Raw genomic sequence first — 20,440 nt, 5'->3', positions numbered from 1 at the left:
CCTTTTGGAGAGTCATTGTTTTTTCGAACATCTATTTACCACATGGATACTATAATAGTTGGTAAATGATTTCACTCAGTGCTGTGATCAGTTGGACTTAAAATGAATTTTCACAATGGAAATATGCGTGCACGGCTATTTTTATTAAACTAAAATGCGTGATGTGATTGTCAATAAACTAGGGGAATAGAAATTAATAATTGAACGAAAATAAAACTAAGGACGTAGGAGATATTTTGGCTAATATACAGTATCTAAATCTTGATTGACATTCTTTTATTAGATAATGGGATAAAGTAAAGGTCTAATTAGTATTCAGATGCTACAGTTTAAAAGCTATAGTTATTGTTGAGTGTTTAGTAAATTACTATTTATAAGATAAAAGTTGATGATATTTATAAATATAATTATCAAAATTTATCAAATAATTTAATATTTAGAATATTTTTAGTCAAATAAAATAAAATTCATTTAAAAAAAAACAGCTGGGCCAGCTTTAAGTGGAATTGACTTGTTTGGTTTAGCTATAGACTAATGCCTTTCACACCCCTTTAAAATACTTATAAAACTCTATGTAATTAAAGTTATATTGTTAGAGAAAATTATATAAAAGGATAAATATTTATTTAACTAGTTATATTGTTATTACCTTTTATTGTTTTCTATAATTTTTATTAAAATATTGTTACATATAATGGAATATAGTTAAATGAAATAAAAAAAAATCGTAAACTGAATTTACAAACTCATTGCTAAATATAGTTCTTTCAGAGAAAATAATAATGCGAGGCAAACGATGAGTTCTCATTGGATCAAGAATTAAGATATATAGATTAAAAACTTGACAATATTTGTTTCTTTCAAAAACAAAATTAATACACACACACTATAAGTATTAAAATCCGACTCTCTTAAACCACACAGTTTAAGAGCATGTTCACATAAAATAAAAAATACAAAAAGCGAGCACCCTCACTAGAGAAGGGAAAAAAAAAGAAAAGACAAGCTTTAATTTAAAATTCTTGACATTCATCTTCTTTACTTGAGGTATTTATTATAGAAAACAATAGCATGGCGGATTGATAAAAAGAGGGCCAGCGAATGAGGACTATAATGAAGAAATTATAAACATAAATACATAGTAACATAATTCATAAAGAAATAGGGGGATGACAAGAAATTGATAAAATTGATGACCACTTATTTATTATTATGTGATGCACATATTCCGTAATTAAAGGTAGTATCTTTGTGCCAGTGGGTCTGTAGCCCATTGGCGTGTCCATGCCCTCAACAACCTTGAGTGCATGGGTTCAAGTCTCAGCACTGCCTCCCTATATAATGAGAGTTAGTTAGCTTCTCATATTGAGATTTGATTGATTTCTCTCTAATATTAATAGTGATGAGAAATTTCCTTCGAGGTTAGTGAGGATTGATATTTGGACTATATTATAATAAAATTACTCATGACAAGTCTCGACGGATTTTTTATTGTAAAATATCAAGATTGTAATATATCAGTGTATAAAAAAAAAAGGCACTATCTTTGTCATTGTGCATGTGAATTAAAGCATCTTATCCCTTCAATTAAGTTTTTTAAAATAATAATAATAATATAAAATATTTATGATAGGAAATTATAGAATAATGATGACATAAGCGATGATAAAAGTAATGATGCAATAAGAAATATTTATAAATTCTAAAATTTACAATTATATTATGGAAGGATAAATCTCAACCATTAATCAAAATTTATGATGGCAAAATCATAGCCATCTACTAGTTTTAGGAAATCATATAAATGCCCCTAGCCCTTCCATTTGCTATATCACCTTAGAAATTCTATTGTATTCTATCCTAAGTTATAATATCAAAGAGTAAAGAAATCCTTAAGTTAGTAAAAAATTAAGGAGTGTCTAGAGAAGTCAAGTTTAAGAGGTAAGTAACATTTCAACAGTGTACACACACAAACAAATATATATATATATTGCGTACATCCGGATATAATCAAATTTGCAGTCTTTTAATTTTCACCGTCCAATACAATTTGTGGCTTAGATTTTCCAAATAATGTATTAAAATGTAAAAGGTGACGGGCATACTCTTATTTATTTGTTAGACAAGATCTCGAAGTCCCTGACTTTACTCTTGTTTCACAATCATGGACGGTGAACTACGTTTATTTTGGAGCCATTGATCAATTTAATTCTAAATATTTGCTATTCCATTTTTCAGTGCTTTTGATTCCATTTCCAGCACAAGAAATTTTTCAAAGCAACGTGTGTGTGACCGCGCGCGCGTTATACACGTTGTATAATTAAAGGCATTATCTTTGTCGTTGTGCGGGTCAATTAGAGGCAATATTCAAGTAAAGGAAATCATTGATAAAGCTGACAAAATTGATTACTTATTTATTATCACGTTATACACATGTTCTTTAGTTAATTAAGCATATGTAACACTTGGTGAATACTATAAAGTTGCTTGACTCTTCAAGGAGCTTTTATAAAATAAAACAAATCAAAACAGATACTCTGGAGAAATTAATGTCGATAATGGAGCATCCGAATAAAAGTCATTACGATAATTAATTGCACTTTTCAATTCAATACTATTTCTTTCAAAGGGGAAACATAAACATACTATGACTGAATTAAAGTGACAACAGCAGCGTGACAAAGCACTAATCGGGAGCACACATCAGATTGGACAATTGTCCTGTTGACATTGCTCCAAGTACATTACTTGGCAACATCTTGTCCGGATTCAATTTCATTCTCAAGTAGGAAGATGAATTTCTAACTGCTGCCCCCATTTGCATCAGCCTTAGACTCATCTCATATTCCTGGAAACCTGGAGCCGCAATATCGGACTGCAAAAATAACAAAAATAGACACCGAACTACCACGTTAATTTATTACCTCAAGAAATTCTGCCACAGCTTGAAGTTCAGATTCTTCTGATGGATGCGCCTTTTGGCCTGAGATGTTTTTATCTTTTGCAGGAGAGAAACTTTTAACAAGTACTTTGCTCTTCCCAATTTTTTGCTTTAGAGGTATAAAATTGGGCACATATGATGCACTATTCATCCTCTTCAGGTAAGCAATCACTGCCTTTACAAATTCTTGAAGTTTTATTTTAAACTAATCAATACTGTATCATTAATTATAAAAAATTAATTAACAACATATAAAAATAAAATAAAAACATTATTTTACCTTATAAACAATTGGACATCCAGGATAGTCAAATTCTTCAGAACTGGGCAGCCTCATTCGCTCAGGATGAAATTGTAGTCCTACTAAGAACTTACCCTCTTGAGGATTATAAGCTTCATGGTCATAGAACCCTTCAATTAAACCATCAGGTGCGAAAGCCATCGGACAAAATCTCTGGGCTAATCTTTTAACATCTTGATGGTGATAACTATTCACCAAAACTTCCATATTTTCTTTATCAATAGAAACCTTGAACCAATTTTGCAAAGGGGTATTTTCAACCACCTTTATCATATGCCTATGCCCATCATAATCATCATAGTTGATGTGACTCACTCTATGAGTACCGTTAGGGCATTTATTTGAAAGTTCAGTACTCACATCTTGATAAAGGGTGCCTCCACAAGCAACATTTAGGATTTGAGAACCCTGCAAATTCCCAAATATGGTAATGCCTCTTTCAAGGCAAAGTTTTGCTAGTGAATTAATACCCCATCGATCCCTCCATCATAATATTATTATTATATAGCCGTTGAATGTTCTTCTCCTCCACAAATCAACCAGGGACAAATAGGTAATTTAGTGGCCTTCAACTTGAACGAACGCCGTGGATGACACAATTCAGTATGAGTTGTCGGCATCCAGTGGGCCCATGTCTTCAAGGAATGTCCTATTAGTGAGTCAATTGGGCTTAGATGTTCAACGAATTAGGCCCAACATAGTTAATATTAACAAACAATTAGTAAAAGAAAAACAAATAACATCGCGTGATTTAGTATCATTAATTACAAATCTATTTTAAAAATAAAATGCTTTCCCATGACCATTTCATCAATTCAAGAGGATTACTTTCTCTCCTTTTTTTTTTTAATTACAAAAATCCGCTAATTTAGATTTTATCTAATACAAAAAATGTGAACAAAAATTAGTTGATGAAGTGATGATACAGTGTGAGTATCAATGTAGATGATTTGTCATTGTTCTTGCTCCTTATATTTATTATTATTAGCAAAACGTGTTAATCAAAGCATTTTTTTTCATACCAAGGACTTCACTTAATGAGAAGATTATGACTTGTTAATTTGAGCGCTAATAGACATAAAATTGATTATTCCGATAAAATACCTTTTATTTTACATTTTGATATTTTTAAATGTGCCATTAGCATACACCTCTGTGATAGAAACTAGATAACAATAAAAAAAAAAGGAGACCATTTATACTATCAAATATATTTTGGTTCATGAACAGTGACAATATAGATATTGATGTTTCATTAATACAAAACAAGTAATTAGTTGAGAATCATAAACTTTGATCATGAAAAACTATAATGTTTTTCAAAAAGATATGATTGAAGCAATGACCAATGGGATGTTCTTGAGAATAAAACTTTGTATTGATTTGTGAAGGAGAAGAACGTTCAACGGCTATATAATATCATAGTTGAGAAGGCTTTAACTCGATCTTTAAGGAGAAAAAAGAAAAACACTACTCTTCAAAATTATCTCATTTTAATCAATTGGTTTATATAGAAGGAAGGCGTCTAATTGAATTCTAATCGCAACCCTGCAAAGATAGAAATTGCTAGCGCTACGTGTAAATAATAGATTATCTATATCTAGATGCTAAGTTCTAGTTCTAGTACTAAAGGATAATTATTTTTAGGTTCAGATTCTAATTTTGAACTTGAATGGGTATGTGAGTTACTAATAAAAAAATTTAAAAAAAAAAAATCCGAATCCATATCAAGTTTCTCTATTGTTTTTGTAGATAATTAATCAAGAGATATATAAGATAAGAATTAAACGGAAGAAAAAATATGCACAGAAGTAGGAACATAACATACGACATAAAATTTTTTATTATTCATTCGTTTTGATTATCATTACACTCATTGTTAAGCAAGAAGCAAGATTAACACCTAGGAAATGGAACGCCGCAGGTTACAGCAATCCTTCTGGAATTAGGAGAATCATAATATTGCTTGTAGAGTGGATTCCTAAGGTAAGTGCAAAGGCAGGGCCTCTGCTGCCTCAAGCTGTTGCAGCACACGGTTGATGGCGGCGCCGTCGATGTGAATGCCGGCAGGCACGGAATCAACTGTGAGGGATTGCAAGTCACTGCCTCAGCCACGGGCAATTCCCTAGAAAACACTACAGTAGCCAGCAGCAGTGCTGATGACATGAAGATGAAAGCACCAGATACATTACTGTTATTCTTCTTCATGATTTAATCAATGGTGCATGAGGCCAAGGCTTTGCCGCTGAAATATTATTTATAGATGCAAGCAAAGATCATGAGGTGATGAAAACATGCATTCGTGTGCTTTAGTTGATGCTGACAACGAATAAGGGCTTGTGAGAGGTGTCTTTTGTTGGATTGAGAGACAGGACAAGTGTTAGTTCATGAGGGTTTCTGTATAAATGTTTAGTTCATGAATGTTAATTGGCTTCATTACGTCTAACATTTCTCTTAAATTTTGAACCCATAATTTTATGAAGAAAGTTTCAAAGATAATCAAAATATTTATCAAAATCTCTTTATTTTTGTTCACTTTCGGAGCAACTGATCTACTTGTAACTAGATTGAACTTAGATGAGTTATCTCCATACAATTATGATTGCATGTTATTAAAATCCAGACCAACATTTTATTTTTTTCTTATTTTATTTATGTTCAAAAGATAGAAGGGTGGACAAACTCCAAATTAGTATTTTAATTCTTTACCTCATTGAGGATTCAAACTAAGGTAACTGAATAAATAAAATTATTTAAAAATTACTCAAGCAAAACCCTAAGAGCAAAATTTAAACTAACTGTAATTCTTTCATTGAGAATTTTCAAAGATAGTTTCCTCTCAACTTGATTCCTATAAAAAATAAAAATAAATGCATTCGAATCGAACGTTTTTCTTTTAATTTTTCGTTAGTATCCAATTGTTTTTTTTTTTTTTTTTTGTTTTTGTGTGTGTGTTTTGGGGGGGGAGGGGGGGGGGGGGGGGGGGTTGTAAAATAAAACAAGAAAAGAAAAGAATGCGAGAGTTGAACAGAGGTCTTAATTCTTAAAGGCGCACGAACGAGACAAACAGAGGCTACTCAGATGTCTTGCCATGGGCCACGGGTCCAGCCCAAACGTTAGATTTCAATTTTCAAGTTTTGTGCAGTTACCAAAAATTCATTTCTTAAATCCCAGTTGAAAAGGAAAAATGAAAAAAAAAAAAAAAAAAAGAGACGTCGCAGCAGAAAGAGAGGAAATTAAGATTTTTTTTTTTTTTATTGTAAGAGGAGAAAATTAAGATTACCAACAACTAAAGATCCTTCACTTTTCTTATTGACCCCCTGATAATTTTTTTTTATTTTAAAAATCATGTCTGTGGTTGATTAGACTGTTTAATTTCTTATTTTTTAAATATACCTATAATTAATGGATACATAACCGTTTTTGAAAATGATTTCCACGTCCATAATCCCTCGTTATCTTTGAGGGACTGCTTACTGTTTTTAAAACTCAAACCCACTGCAAAAGCAACTGCGTTTAGTCGATGTATTACCCCAAAAAAAAAATAATAATAATAAAAAGAAAATTAAAATAATAACAACAACAGTAATAATAACGAAAACAAAAGGAGGAATTCGAAGTATCAACAAAAACAAAGAAGCAGCATTGAGTACATAACATAAATACAACAACCACAACTTATTATTTAATTTTATTAATTAACCTCATATTCGCACATATTGCTATTCATATATTTTTTCATAGCTTCACTTAGTAAACTAATGCCAACAAAACCATGCACCTCTCAAGATTTTATTTAGTAACGCCCTCCTTTTAAGCACTAATTAAACAAGGCGTATTATTAACCCTAACACCGAGGATAGGGAATTCCGCAGGTAGCAATAACCCTTTTAGCATTGGGAGAGTTAACATATTGCTTCAGGTTAGGGTCCCTCAGGAATCCACAAAGGCATGGCCTCTGCTGCCTCATCTTGTTGCAGCATGCTCCCGACGGCGGTGCCGACGATGTGATTGCTGGCGCACATGGGCTCAGCTCCGTAGGGCTGCATGTCGCTGCCTCTGCCACATTAACTTGGCTTAGTGCCGCCACAGCCACCAGCAGCGCCACCACAAAGCCCACAGCCGCAACAGAAGGAGCCTTCTTCATTATCAAAACTAATTGTCACAAAACAAAAATATACTAGAATATCTTGGAGAATGGAGTTGGTGATATTTGGCAAGGCTTGTTACACAATTTATAGACAAAGAATGAGTAGGGAAATAACTTATGGGTCCACATTTTCTCATGTAAGCTATAAATCTGTCTATTTGTATCAGATAGGTCCTTAATCCTTATTCAAATCACTAAAACGCCCTTTAGTTTAAGCTATTAATAACAAGAAATTGGAATCCTGATTCAGTTCCATTTATTTATTAAGCCTTCGGTTTACCCTTTTACGTATTTTGATTACCAAATTTGCACTTATATGATAATCGTAATTTGGTAAGCCAAAATTTGGCCTTGTCCAATTTTGTTTATTGAACAATAATTTTCTTAGCTCTCTAACTACATGCAAGGAGAATCTTGAGGTCATTTTGAAATGGTTGCAACGAATTTAGATTTGTTGAAACATCATTTAATACTATTACATATAGTGTAATATTATTAGAGATCCCAATAATTGAGTCTTAATTAATGTGGTATTTTATCTAAGATGGTAGAATATTAATTTTATTGGTTATGAAATCCATTATCTAATAGATGAATGCTACATAATAATTGAGACTCAACTGTTGAGATTCCCATCATTATTGTTAAATTATATTTATTACTTTAAATAGAATCAGTAATTAAATCATATTTGAGTAGATGATATTTTGCCCATTTACATAATAGTTGTTTCCTTTCCCCTTACAATTCCTTCACAACCCAAACAAATGAATCAAATTCCCTTCCTCCTTCTTTTTCATTCATCTTTTTGTTTCTCATTTCCTTTCCATTCTTCCCAACCAAACACTACCTAAGTGTATTTGGTAATTTCAATAGGAAATAAATTAGAATAAGGGACCTTGTTAATACAAATGAAAAACTGTGTTCTTATTTATAAAATGCAAAACTACTGGTATCCTGACGTTATTTATTGTCTCAACAGAAACTACGTACGAAAAATGGTGTAAGTGGACGTTGTTCAATTTAGAAGTGGGACCTAATAAACAATTATTGTTGAAAGTTGGGTAAGCAGGTCTGATGCCAACAATGTGTCCTTAGAATGCAGTTGATTGTTGATCGGTGCGGGATCATAAAGACAGAATCTAGAAAATCATCGCATCATTTATGGCAAACCTAAACTTATTAACTTTGAATGGGCTCTTACCCCGTTGGCAACAACCTTTGATTCAAGTCCTAGCTTTGTTGGGATTCAATTTTCTCCCACAATAAAGTCGACATCCATCCGTTTGGAGGTTGGAATTTCTCCAATATTAAGTAAGAAAAAAAAATATTACAATTATATCCTACAATTGTATTAAAAGACAAATTTTTTTGATAAATTATATATATTAGTAGTCTTCTAATTGTAATATCAGTGTATCAAAAAAAAAAATTCATATTAAAATTGTTACTTTTGATTGTTTTTGTATTGGATTCCTTAATTCCATGTTTCTTTTATCTATATCAAATTCTTATCCTATTAACAGGTCATTTTGTAGATTATCAATTGTTAATTGTACTTAAAGTAATATAGTTTCATGATGTAGTAATTTGTAAATATTAAATTAAATTATAAATATAAATCAAACGCTTCTTAAGCTCGATCATGAGTGAGATTACTAACCTCAGCCCTCTTGTTTAGTTGTAATATACCAAAACTTTTTACCAATAAAACCAATCAACATCACAATTTAATTAATTAGTGATCTAATAATTAGCATGATTATAATGAATTAATAATAAAAAATTTAACCAATAAATAAATATATTCTTTATCTTTTTTCTCCTTTTTTTTTCCCATTCTTAATCTTCAAGTTGCTGGTTGTGATATTAATTGGATTATAAGCATTAACAGTCAATATTATTTCTAGCTGCCTTCATTAGGAGTTAAGAGTCAATTATTACTAAACTAGTCAAAACTCATAAGTGCTAGAAAGTAGAAACGTTTGATTCTATATAAATGACTTCAATTCAATATGTACCAAAGAGTATCGATAATTGAACCCAAAAAAAACTTTAAAAAAAGATTGACAAAATTAATTATATTAATCAACGTTATAACACTGTGTTAGGTGAAAAGACAAATTGTCTGAAAGAGAACAGACTTACCAAGATAAGAGCCTTCTCCAGTAATCAACGGAACGAAAAAGTCATCTCTTTTCTTATTTAATTAGTAAAGATAGGTAAAGGCCGAGAATTTCTTAAAATATCTAAATCCCTCTCTTTAAAAGAATAAAGAAATCTTGGTTTGGCATTTTGCATTGGACTACTACTTGCCCTATCGACAACTGAGATCGGTCTCTATCCACTCTTAAGGTAAGGACGCGGAAGCCCCACCTCAGGCGAAGGTTGCTCCATATTCTCTTCTTTCATGCAGCCTCTCTCCATAGAGGAATGAATTCAGGTAAAAATCTTCTTTGTTTCAAATTAAATTTTCATTTTTATTTCTTTAATAGGAAAGTTTTATCATTTTAAGTATTATTTTTTTAATTAGAATAAAATGACTATACACACACACACACACTCATTTAAGAATACCAATATATCAAAATTATTTAAGTTAGTAAATTATTTGATAAACTAAAGTTATGCAAAGCTAGAGAGTGGTTGCGTAATAATTATACATACAAATGTCGAAAGGATACCGTTACTAATAACTAATTAGTTGTTAACTTTTGTACGGCTAAATTTGCATCTTTAGATTTGACAATTGATACCAAACCTGTTCTTATTGAGATCTTGAAAAAAACGTACCAAATCCAAAATTTTGAAGCTTGATTGCTAATTTTATTTCATTTTGGAAAGACAATTATCCCACCAATCAGGCATCAATTATTGCTGAAACGACGGATTTTACATTCAGCTTGTAGCTCATGTAACAAACATCACATTGACATTGAGAGAACCGTGTTTCATGATGCATGATTAAGATAAGATAACAGTTAATTTTTAACTTTTATTGGTCGTTAGCTAGCTTTCTCTCAAATTCTGCACATCCCGTAACAAAAACTGAAGAGAATTATCATCAAGTCTAACAACCAATTCAATAAAACGTATAAAAAGGAAACAACAAGAGGAGTAATTCATCTTTACATAATTCAATTTTCAACCAAATGGAAAAATTGAAATAACAACAATAATAATGAGGTTCGCTTTTAACACTTTAATTTTAATAAAAATCTATTGTAAAAATATTTATCATATAAATTACTATTAAAAATAATTTTGAAAATAATTTATATTTATCATATAATTTATCATAAGTCAATATTACATTATTATTTTGAACACCCATATATTATACTTATAATTCAATGTATAATTCTCATACCTTAAATTTTTTATTTTTAATATCTTAATTAATATTTAGATGGACAGTGAGAAAATCAATATTTAAAAAAAAAAATATAAAGTATGTGTGATTTTTTTGTTTTTCAAAAAAAGAACCAAAGTATTGTAAAACAGCTTTTTTTTTTTCCTGCTTTTGACCCTTCTTCTTGTCCAGTTGTCCTTCTTCTTCATCTTCTTTCTCCTCCTTTTTTTTTAAAGTATTTATAGATTTTTTTTTATTAGTGTATTCTCGTTGCAAGTTATTTTAGATGTAAGATCTAATATTGAACAGAAATAAACAAAAAATAATAATAACTAAAATTGTGTTAAATAATTTTTTTTATGACTTGTTTGATTTTATTGTTTTAAATGTGTTAAACCCAGTAAAATTGGGCGTGTTAAATAGTTTATTGGTATTTCAATTAGATAAAGTTAATTAATTTAAATAGTTTAAGTATATATATATTTTTTTTGAAATTTTAAAAAGTGTACGAAGTGAACCTTAATTTTTTTTTTGAAAAATATTAGCATATTACTGTACAAAGTAATAGAATATTTAAAGTGAATTTGAGAGTGTAAATAGCACCAATCCAATAATAATAATGAAAATAAAAATAGGAAGTCTCCAAAAAAAAAGAAGAAGCATGAGTACATAACATAAATACAGCTTATTATTGGTTCATTCTCCGTATATTTTACAACATACTCATATATATTCCATCTTCATAAGTACATTGATGGCAACCAAGCCATCCATGATTCACAAACTTTAGCATATTCCATGTTAATACTCACTAATCAATCTTGCAACACACTTTTTTTATTTATGACAAGCTTTTTGATAAAACATTTAATTAAAACCTAACACCGAGGATAGGGAATTCCACAGGTTGCAACAACCCTTTTGGCATTGGGAGAGTTAACATATTGCTTCAGATTAGGGTCTCTCAGGTACCCACAAAGGCATGGCCTCTGCTGCCTCAGCTTGTTGCAGCATGGTCCGGACGGCGGCGCCGACGACGTGAGAGCTGCCAAGCATGGGCTCAGCTCTGTTGGATTGCATGTCGCTGCCTCTGCTACATGCACTTGGCTTAGTGCTGCCACGGCCACCAAAACCACCATCACAAACCTCACAGCTTCAACCGAAGAAACCCTCCGCATCATCAAATATAACGTTTTTTCTCACAAAACAAAGATATAGAAAAAGAACTTAAAAGAAGGGAGATGGTAATTTTTGGACAAGGCCATTCACTCAATTTATAGGTGAAGAAAAAGTAGTGTAATAACAATTGGGTCCCCAATGTTTTACATTCTATCACGTAAGGGTATAATTTTTCTATTTGTATCAAATAGATCCCTGATCCTTATTTAAATTACTGAAATACCTTTGTGTTAAGCTAATTGTGTTTGCATGTTTAATTATAATATGTAATCCGTAAATTCAGGTGTTAGCTATTAAATTTTTTAAGATATGAGAAGATATATTGTAACTAGTCAACTAGAGAAACACCAAAAATTATTAGTGATTATAAATTAAATTGATTAAATCATATGTAGAGGTGGGTAAAGAGTGTATTTTTTTTATTTATATTATAGTAGTTTCTGTACTGATTAAAATTTTTTCACCGACAAAACAAATGGATCAAATTCATTCCCTTTTCATTTTCTATTTCCATTTCATTTTTAAAACCAAACGCTAGCTTACTAATTTTATTGGGCCATTGCAATAGGAAATAAATTACAAAAGGCACATTTTTAATGTAAATGAAAAACTGTGTTCTTATTTATGAAATCGTAAAACTATAGAGATCCTGATGTTAATATTCCAATAGCGTATAATAGTAGGTACAAAATGGGGAAAGTGGACTTCTTTTACGGGTCTAGGAGTCAAATATGTCAATGAAGTGGGACCTACTAAAAATTAAAGGCGAGTCCTATAATTATTGAATTTGGGTGACAGGTGTCAGCACAGAGTGAGACGTTGTCGGCAAGGGACCCCCAGATTTTTAATTCAATGTGTCACAGGACCACGGCATTTAATTTGTGGAATCTCACCGTCTGGGTGATCAGCATCGGTGTTATGGTGTGCCTGATTTCATACGAGTATTTCTCGTGATTATAAAAATAAATTTTAAACTAATTTAATTTCGAAAAATGACATTTCAAAAGCTTCTTCTACGAATAGATTTTTATTTTTTTATTTTAAATTAAGATAATGAACTATGAACAATACATAGAGCTAAAGATTTTACTGATGGGACCAACGAACACCACAAATTAATTAGTGATCTATTCAGCATTATAATTATAATTTCAAAAGTTAGAAACTTAACCAATAAACTAATATATTTTCTCCTTTTCCCTTTCCTTATGCTTTTCCTCCTAACCTTTTTGTAAGTCGCTGGTTGCGATGATTAATTTGATTATAAGCATTAACAGTCAATATTTCTAGTCGCCTTCATTATTCAGAGTCGATAGTTACCACTAAACTATTCAAAAGTCAAAAGTGATAAAAAACGGGTTTGATTGATTATGATTTATTAATTACTTCAATTCAATATCTAACCATTAATTAGATTTTGGTTCACATGACTTATTGCGGCAAGCGCATGTGAAAAAATATTTGCAATTAGTTGTATAGGGGATTTTAGGCTATTATTAAAGATAATAAGTCTTTATTGGGTAATGGACTATTTTGAATTTGAGATTTGTTTGAAATATTGAATAACTTGATTTGTTATAATGAGGTCAACCTTTTATTTGTTACTTTGTTAATATTTCTACTATTTGTCGGCCCCGTCTATGCAATTCTCTCTTCGTGTATGGTTACTCATCTTTGCTTCATACTCAACTTTGATTCTATGTTTTGATATTTTAATTCAAAACATGTTTTATATTTTTAATATTTCGTAATGTTTTTTAACTTACTCTAGAATGCAAATCAACCGTGCAATCTAGATTTCTATCCGTTAATAGTTTTTTTTTTTTTTTTTTATGTAATGGAAACTCAATTCTTCCACAACCATGTAAGCGAGATTCAAACTACATACCTCTTATTTTCAACACAAGAAATCTTATCATCTCAACACTCAATTAAATGACATTCATTCAGTCCTTTAGTGTTGTGACTATTCAAAAAAAAAAAATTATTACATATCCATCGGACAATTAAATCAATTCAACATGAGTGAGAAAATATAAAAAATTGAGAGCCATCCAAGATCCAACCAAAAGATTGCAATCAAATTATTACTATTTGTTTAAGATTATATCAAAATCATGTCTTTAAATATTTTTGTCGTAACTGCTAATCAAACACCACAGTGACCTATTGGGTGCCTTCTACCTCACGCAAACAAGCTGAAAACCTTATCCTGGCTGTTTCAGGAAGTTTTATATCAGATCAAACAAACATAGATAGGTATCAAACTTGATGGTGCATTTCACCTAACATCCAGCTAATAATGACACCCATTTAATTCAAATCACAATACAAATGCTGGACAAAATTCAGAAATAAGAATTGAACAATGACAAAAATTTCTTAAGTACTTGAGGTCGACCCAACAGAAACATTAAAAGATTGGAAAATAACTAGCTTTCATCTCCCCATGTTTGTTTCTCTTTCAATGGGTTTACAGATACAGTGAGAGCAGCAAGCAGTAGTGGTTTCGGTAACAATAAATAATTCAACTATCTTCGAAGTTTATGCTTATTTTTGCATAAGAAAATCAACAAAGAGTAATCCAGAAAACGAATTTGTAAGCATGCTGGCAATTTGTTATGAGACTTAAAAAAAGGATAGACACATAGCTGCCTTGTTTCTAAAGGAAAGATTCAATATCACTTGTGATTGTCAGATGAATACAAATGCAGGTGACTTAGGTGGATTCGAAGACCGGGCAAGCATCATGGTTTTAACTTTTAAAGAGGATTTGATATCACATTAAGTTACCATTTCACCTAAAAACTTCAATAATGAGCATTATGATACTGGTAGCAAAAGTAAAAGTATTTTATATTGTGTTTACTTGTAAGAATGGGGGCGGAAAGTGTAGATTCCTCTCATTTTAGTGTTTACTTATTTATTTAAATAAGAAAATGAGAGTCTCACACCGTGGATCCCATTCACTTTTGGAGTAAGGTGTGAGATTCTCACTCCCTTATTAAATATAATATAATTATATTTAAAATTAATAAAATCATATTTATTTAAATAATATTATTATATTAATAATATTACTTTTATTAAAAATAATAATATTAAAATTATTTAAAAATATTAATATTATATTTAGTTAAAAATAGTAATTTACATTAATTCTAAGTTAAAACTACTCATATATTATATATTTTTTTTATTTTAATAGTATTATATTTATACGATATTAATAATAAATAGTTTATTTTAAGAAAATATTAATTTGTACTATATTATTAATAATAATGTTTCATTTGTGTTGCTCTTATCAATCATTTTTTTTTTAAATTATGATTTACATAGTTAAGAATAATAATAATAATAATAATAATTTATTTATATAATTAAAATCAACAATAAAATAAATAGTTTATTTTATAAAAATATTTTTTATTTACTTTGTAATTAAAAACTACAGTTCTTTAAATAAGGGTAAAACTTCAATTAAAAATAATTTATTCCTGATCCAAGATAAAATCAACAAATAAATGAGATTATGATTCATATTCCACACTTCCATTACAATATAAATTAATATTCTATTCTCATCCCACACTCCTAATTCGAGAATTTCCACTCTAAGCTACCTTAGAGCTACAAATTATTAGACTTATATTTCTACTTTTTAGAAGAATGAGAAGAAGCTTACGATTCTTTTAAAACTAATTGTGATCAAGGGCTACATAAGTGATCCCTTGAAAACTGAGAATTTGCAACCCTTATTGCATCGGTCCAATTCTTTGATACGTGCATAATTTTGTCATATTTTCATGTTCAGTAATAAAGCTTGGACTCTGAGATGAATTTTGTGAGCTTGGAAGAATAGTTTATCCATCTGCAGGATATCAAATGTAGAAAATCAGACATTTAAATTAAAAGAAAATTGCACTTAATTCACAGGAAAGAATTATAGAATGGCAATGAGATTCTGTTTTTGACTCCGAAGTAACAGATTTAAGATGCCCATCTCCTCTGTTTCAATCTCTTACACACACACACACACATAAGCACATTAATGAATGCATGGGCGCCCCTCACTTGTAAATAATGTAATGTAACTGTAAATCTTAAGAATCTGTGACATCCATAACGAGAATCGATGACAATGAAAGAAACTTTTTAGCTTCAATATTTGTTTATAATTATGTGGCAATCAAAAACTCAGATTAATTCATGCAGTGTTAGGTCCTGTTTAGAATTGAGGTGCTGTGACTTTTAATCTAAAGTTATTGTGGAAAAAAACTGTAACTATAAAACAAAAATTAATAATATATAGTAAATATAAATTTTAAATCATAATTTTGACAAAATTATTAAAGATATAATATATTTTCTATAATGCAGATGAAAAATCACATTAACATACTTTTTAAGCTACAACAGTTAGTGTTTACTAAACATTTTAGTGCTGTAACTTTTAAGATATAGCTGACCAATCTTAATACCAAACACACCCTTAGTTTCTTTGCCTATTTTCAGCATATTATAATACATGCACATTATATCATGGCCTATAAGAGGTAAATAACTCAGAAAGCATAAAATAGATCTACTTCTACAATTGTCAATCGACTAAATCAATGACAAAGAATATTCAAGTCCGGATTCTGAAAGCAGCATTGGATGAATTCTGGACACAGTATAAGACTCTATGTCAAGGTTAAGCAATAGTGATAATTGGCTTTTAGATATTCCCTATAACAATACTGATTCCCGCTTCCTCAGTTAACTTCATTACATTCATCAATATTTTGATTGCTCTATATTTAATGGTTTGTTGATAACTCCCATGAACTAGCTTGCAATTTATAGCCTAGATAAATGGTTCTACATCGCCGGGGGAAATCAAAAGCCAGTCCAGTTCAGCAAATTAAGGTTTTCCATGACAGCAATCAACCTGAGTGCTGAAACAAGAGCGACTGGAATTAGCTAAGCAGCAGCATCTTGATTTAGATCGAAAGGTTTCTTCCCCAGAATTCCCAGTCGTAAAATGCCGAAGCACATCTAGATATATATAATGTCTGGGAATGTGCATGATATATCAACTTTATACATCCAAATAGCTAAGCTTTATAATATGATTGGAGTAGACTACTAATCATGATTTATAATATGTTGAAACATTAGCAAGAAGATCATTTTATTCAGGATGGCAACAAGCACAATTAATTTTTAATACATATTGGAACATACTACCAGCGAGTAAGTGGATAACTCACCAGGAAACAATAGTCCATTTTAAGAAACCTCCTTGACCTCTGGCATTAGTGAAGTTGTAGATGGCCCCAGAAACTAGCCACAGAAAGCATCAATAACTATTGACTAAGTTTTTTATAAATATGAAGTTTAGAAGCTCAAGTCACTAGCATGATATTGTGAAAATTTGGTTCTTATAAACATTTTGAGCTTTAAAGCAAACATATACCTTCGCAACCCCCCACGAATGGATCCTCAGACAGCAGAAAGGGCGTATTCAGATTAACATATCTGCAAAAGAATTGGCAGCCACACTTGAACTATCTATAAAACTTTCAACCAAGGGAATCTAAGAGTTCGGACACTAAGAAGTAGCCAGATAGAATGGTTAATACAAGACCAATGTCAGTAAGTAACTATTTGCTGAAAATGAAGACATAAAAAGCATAATTACTTGATGCATCCGAGACCAGCAGCGAGATGGAGAGCGAAGCCTGTGGCAAGCCTTGTCTCGATCATACCATCAATCATAAGAAGCAAGCCTGATTTTCTTGTGGCCTTAATAATTTGAAGGGTGCCCAGGACCCCAAACTTGGCGAGTTTAATATTAACAACACTTGCAAGGTTTTCCTGCATAACTTTCTGAACATCGTTCAAACTCCTACAACTTTCATCTGCAACGACACTTATGCCATACATGTCTCTAGCAAAATTACTGACATCATGAAGACCACTCCAATCATCTCTATGAACTGGTTGTTCAAAGAGAACAGGAATTACTCCCATGTCTGCTATTGGATAACAATTAGAATACTTTTCTGATCAAAGAAACAAGTACAAAGAAAAGTAATAGTTATGCAATGAGCATATATTGATTGCCAAGTAGAAAATTCCATTACCATTTAACTTTCCAAGGACTTCGACTGCTTCCTCAGAAGTGTATCCTTCATTTGCATCCAAGATAAAGGAGCAATGAGGATGCACAGCATGTATGGCTTGTAAAACATCAAAATCTGCAGTTATGTTTCTTCCCACATTAAGCTTTAAGGTGCTAAATCCTAGTTTGCAATATTTTGAGGCCAATTCAGAAGCTTCAGCGGGGGAAACGGCTGGAATCTACCATGTAAGGGATAAATCCTTAAACGGAACTCGCCAATAAAAACCAAAGAAAAACTAAATTAGCAACTCAACTGTTATAGCTGTGGATAGGCTGTTCGACGCTCCACCAAACAATCGCCATAGTGGAATATCAATACTATTAGCAACTGCATCAATCAATGCCATTTCAACTCCAGCCCTAACCTTCAATCAGAGATAGAAGCAAAAAGGGCACAAAATCCTTTCAAACCAAAGATGTCTTCAGAGGATGCAACTATTGTATTAAAAGTTCAACCAAGTACTAAAGCATAGCGGTTGAATTGAAAGTGTACTTTCCTTTTTAACCTACAAAAGTATGATATCTCTTGGGATTTGGAATTTTTCTAGTAAATGAAACTTCACGTTGGTCAAAAACTCTTTAGCCAAAGTGTTTTCAGATAATAAAAAAAATTTGAGCCATAGAGTTAAAGAGGTTTCTGTACCAAATTCAAACACCTAGCAAACAAACAGATACACATATACAAACATCGCATACAAAGATAGTCCAGAAACAACATATCCAAATCACCAAAACTTCAACAAAATTTTGATCATACTTACAGAAGCGAATTCACTCCCAGGAAGAATCCGAGCAATTTCATCAAGAGCAAAATTCAAAGTCGTTGGTGGACTCTGCCTCAGAAACTGACATGCCTCTCTCACTTTCACAAGAGCCTTAGTCTGATCTCCAGTAACCAAAGGAACCACCGCCACCTCACCCCATCCAACACAGCCATTACTCAACTCAACTCTAATGGCCACATTCTCCACATTCTCAACACTTGACAGTCCCAAGCTCAAGGGTGCACTAAGAGCAACATTCAATTCTCTTCCTTCAGCTCTCTGCACATCAACCCAAAAAGTCTCAGTCAAATTCTTAAACCCAAGACTTGTTCTTTCACTTGTACTAACTGTTGTTGACTCAGCCATCACGTTGCTGACACAAAACTTAATAACATTTTGACTTCTGTGCAAGCTTCTTGAAACACAAGGAGAGAAAAAGAAGTTACAAGTGGAAGAAAAAAGAGCGGAACCAACTGGAACCATTTTAGTCGAGCTGAAGCTCAAACTCTTAGCTTGCTTTTCGGGTGAGAATGGGAGGAAGTGGTGACATTATTGAAATAACTATAACAATGTTTTTATTTGTCTGGTTGTGGATTAGTATATGAAGATTCCCTTACCTAAAAGCATATTTTGTATGCAACTAAGCGCCCTCTGGGGTAATGAAAGAGGCAGTGCTGTTGAAGCTCTGCAACATGTTGCCCGGCATTTCTAACATGCTTTCCAATTTTTTAAATTAAAGGTACAGTAAAATCATGCACTAATCATATAATTAATTAATCAACTCAATTGGTTTGGAATGATAAGATTAATTGATCCCACTTGCCAAGAGTAAATACACTATTAATCAGATTAAAATGAATAAAGGAAAAATTATATTAGTACCAGAAGTCCAACTGAAAATTACAATCGGACCATATATGTACATAATTAATACAACTTTTGAACGTTAAGAGACTATTGTGTTGACGTTACTTAACAAGGTCCATACATACGTCTCCCTTGTTTATGATAACTTTTAAACGTACCAGGCTGTCATCGACAGGGCTTGACGCTAGACTAGTATATTCATATCTTTCTCGTGTCTAATTATTACCTAGCTGAGTTTTTCCGAAATTCAGATGGACTCTTTATCTTATCTCTAAACGAGCAACAGTAGGAGATTGGCGCCAGTTTTAGGTACCGGTCCGCAAGACCATGGGATCCAATCTCATTCTTGACATTATTTACTCGATTTCGGGAGTCAAAAGGGTTATGAAAATTCAAGCCATTTTGCACTTGATCAATGCTCATCAACGTAGCAAAACCTTAAGACCCTGTTTGGTATTGTAGTCCAGTATAAGTTACAATGCTTAATTTAGTCAAAGCTTGTAGTTTAAAAGTTAATTTTATCTCATTTTTCATATGATAAAAAATCTATAAATTACAATATCTTACTTATTTTAATCAACATTATTATTTAAAAGTTAAAGTTACTCCGCACAATCAATCCCCTCCCCCCCCCTCCAAAAAAAAAAAAACTATAGGTTTCAGGCTTTGACTTTAATTCCACCTCACCTCGATAGCAATACCAAACATTGCATT

The 20,440-nt window shown here is 31.5% G+C and overlaps 4 protein-coding genes across 6 annotated transcripts; all 4 read right to left on the bottom strand.

Moving 5' to 3' along the window:
• Nucleotides 1-2,587: 2,587 nt before the first annotated feature.
• LOC102625827 (putative glutamine amidotransferase GAT1_2.1) lies at nt 2,588-3,659 on the bottom strand. The gene is made up of 2 exons (XM_006482146.4): nt 3,222-3,659; nt 2,588-2,875 (listed from the first exon to the last, which is right to left on the bottom strand). Exons 1-2 carry the CDS (start codon nt 3,513-3,515, stop codon nt 2,687-2,689), a joined length of 483 nt encoding a protein of 160 aa, XP_006482209.3. The 5' UTR covers nt 3,516-3,659; the 3' UTR covers nt 2,588-2,686.
• Nucleotides 3,660-5,054: 1,395 nt separating this feature from the next.
• LOC102629310 (non-specific lipid-transfer protein 2-like) lies at nt 5,055-5,482 on the bottom strand. Its single transcript, XM_006482334.4, has one exon. The coding sequence runs from the start codon at nt 5,448-5,450 to the stop codon at nt 5,139-5,141; it is 312 nt and encodes a 103-aa protein (XP_006482397.1). The 5' UTR covers nt 5,451-5,482; the 3' UTR covers nt 5,055-5,138.
• Nucleotides 5,483-6,901: 1,419 nt separating this feature from the next.
• On the bottom strand, nt 6,902-7,464 carry LOC102625544 (non-specific lipid-transfer protein 2-like). The gene has a single exon (XM_006482145.4). The coding sequence runs from the start codon at nt 7,387-7,389 to the stop codon at nt 7,090-7,092; it is 300 nt and encodes a 99-aa protein (XP_006482208.1). The 5' UTR covers nt 7,390-7,464; the 3' UTR covers nt 6,902-7,089.
• A 7,957-nt stretch (nt 7,465-15,421) lies between these two features.
• On the bottom strand, nt 15,422-19,650 carry LOC102624789 (L-Ala-D/L-amino acid epimerase-like). Of its 3 annotated transcripts, none has more exons than XM_052442972.1 (7): nt 18,857-19,644; nt 18,350-18,460; nt 18,058-18,274; nt 17,613-17,946; nt 17,388-17,449; nt 17,182-17,254; nt 15,422-15,756 (listed from the first exon to the last, which is right to left on the bottom strand). In XM_052442972.1, coding segments are annotated over exons 1-7 (1,284 nt in total). In that variant the 5' UTR covers nt 19,343-19,644; the 3' UTR covers nt 15,422-15,755. The 3 variants fall into 3 exon arrangements, with proteins under 3 accessions (XP_052298932.1, XP_006482206.1, XP_006482205.1); XM_006482143.4 differs by having other exon boundaries at nt 15,423-15,797; nt 18,857-19,636; XM_006482142.4 differs by lacking the exon at nt 15,422-15,756 and adding an exon at nt 16,382-16,866 and having other exon boundaries at nt 18,857-19,650.
• Nucleotides 19,651-20,440: the final 790 nt, after the last annotated feature.

This window comes from Citrus sinensis, chromosome 6 (genome assembly GCF_022201045.2).
Source record: "Citrus sinensis cultivar Valencia sweet orange chromosome 6, DVS_A1.0, whole genome shotgun sequence".
NCBI classification, from domain to species: domain Eukaryota; kingdom Viridiplantae; phylum Streptophyta; class Magnoliopsida; order Sapindales; family Rutaceae; genus Citrus; species Citrus sinensis.
The sequence above is the reverse complement of the archived record's forward strand: the minus strand, read 5'-3'. Positions and strand labels throughout refer to the sequence as shown.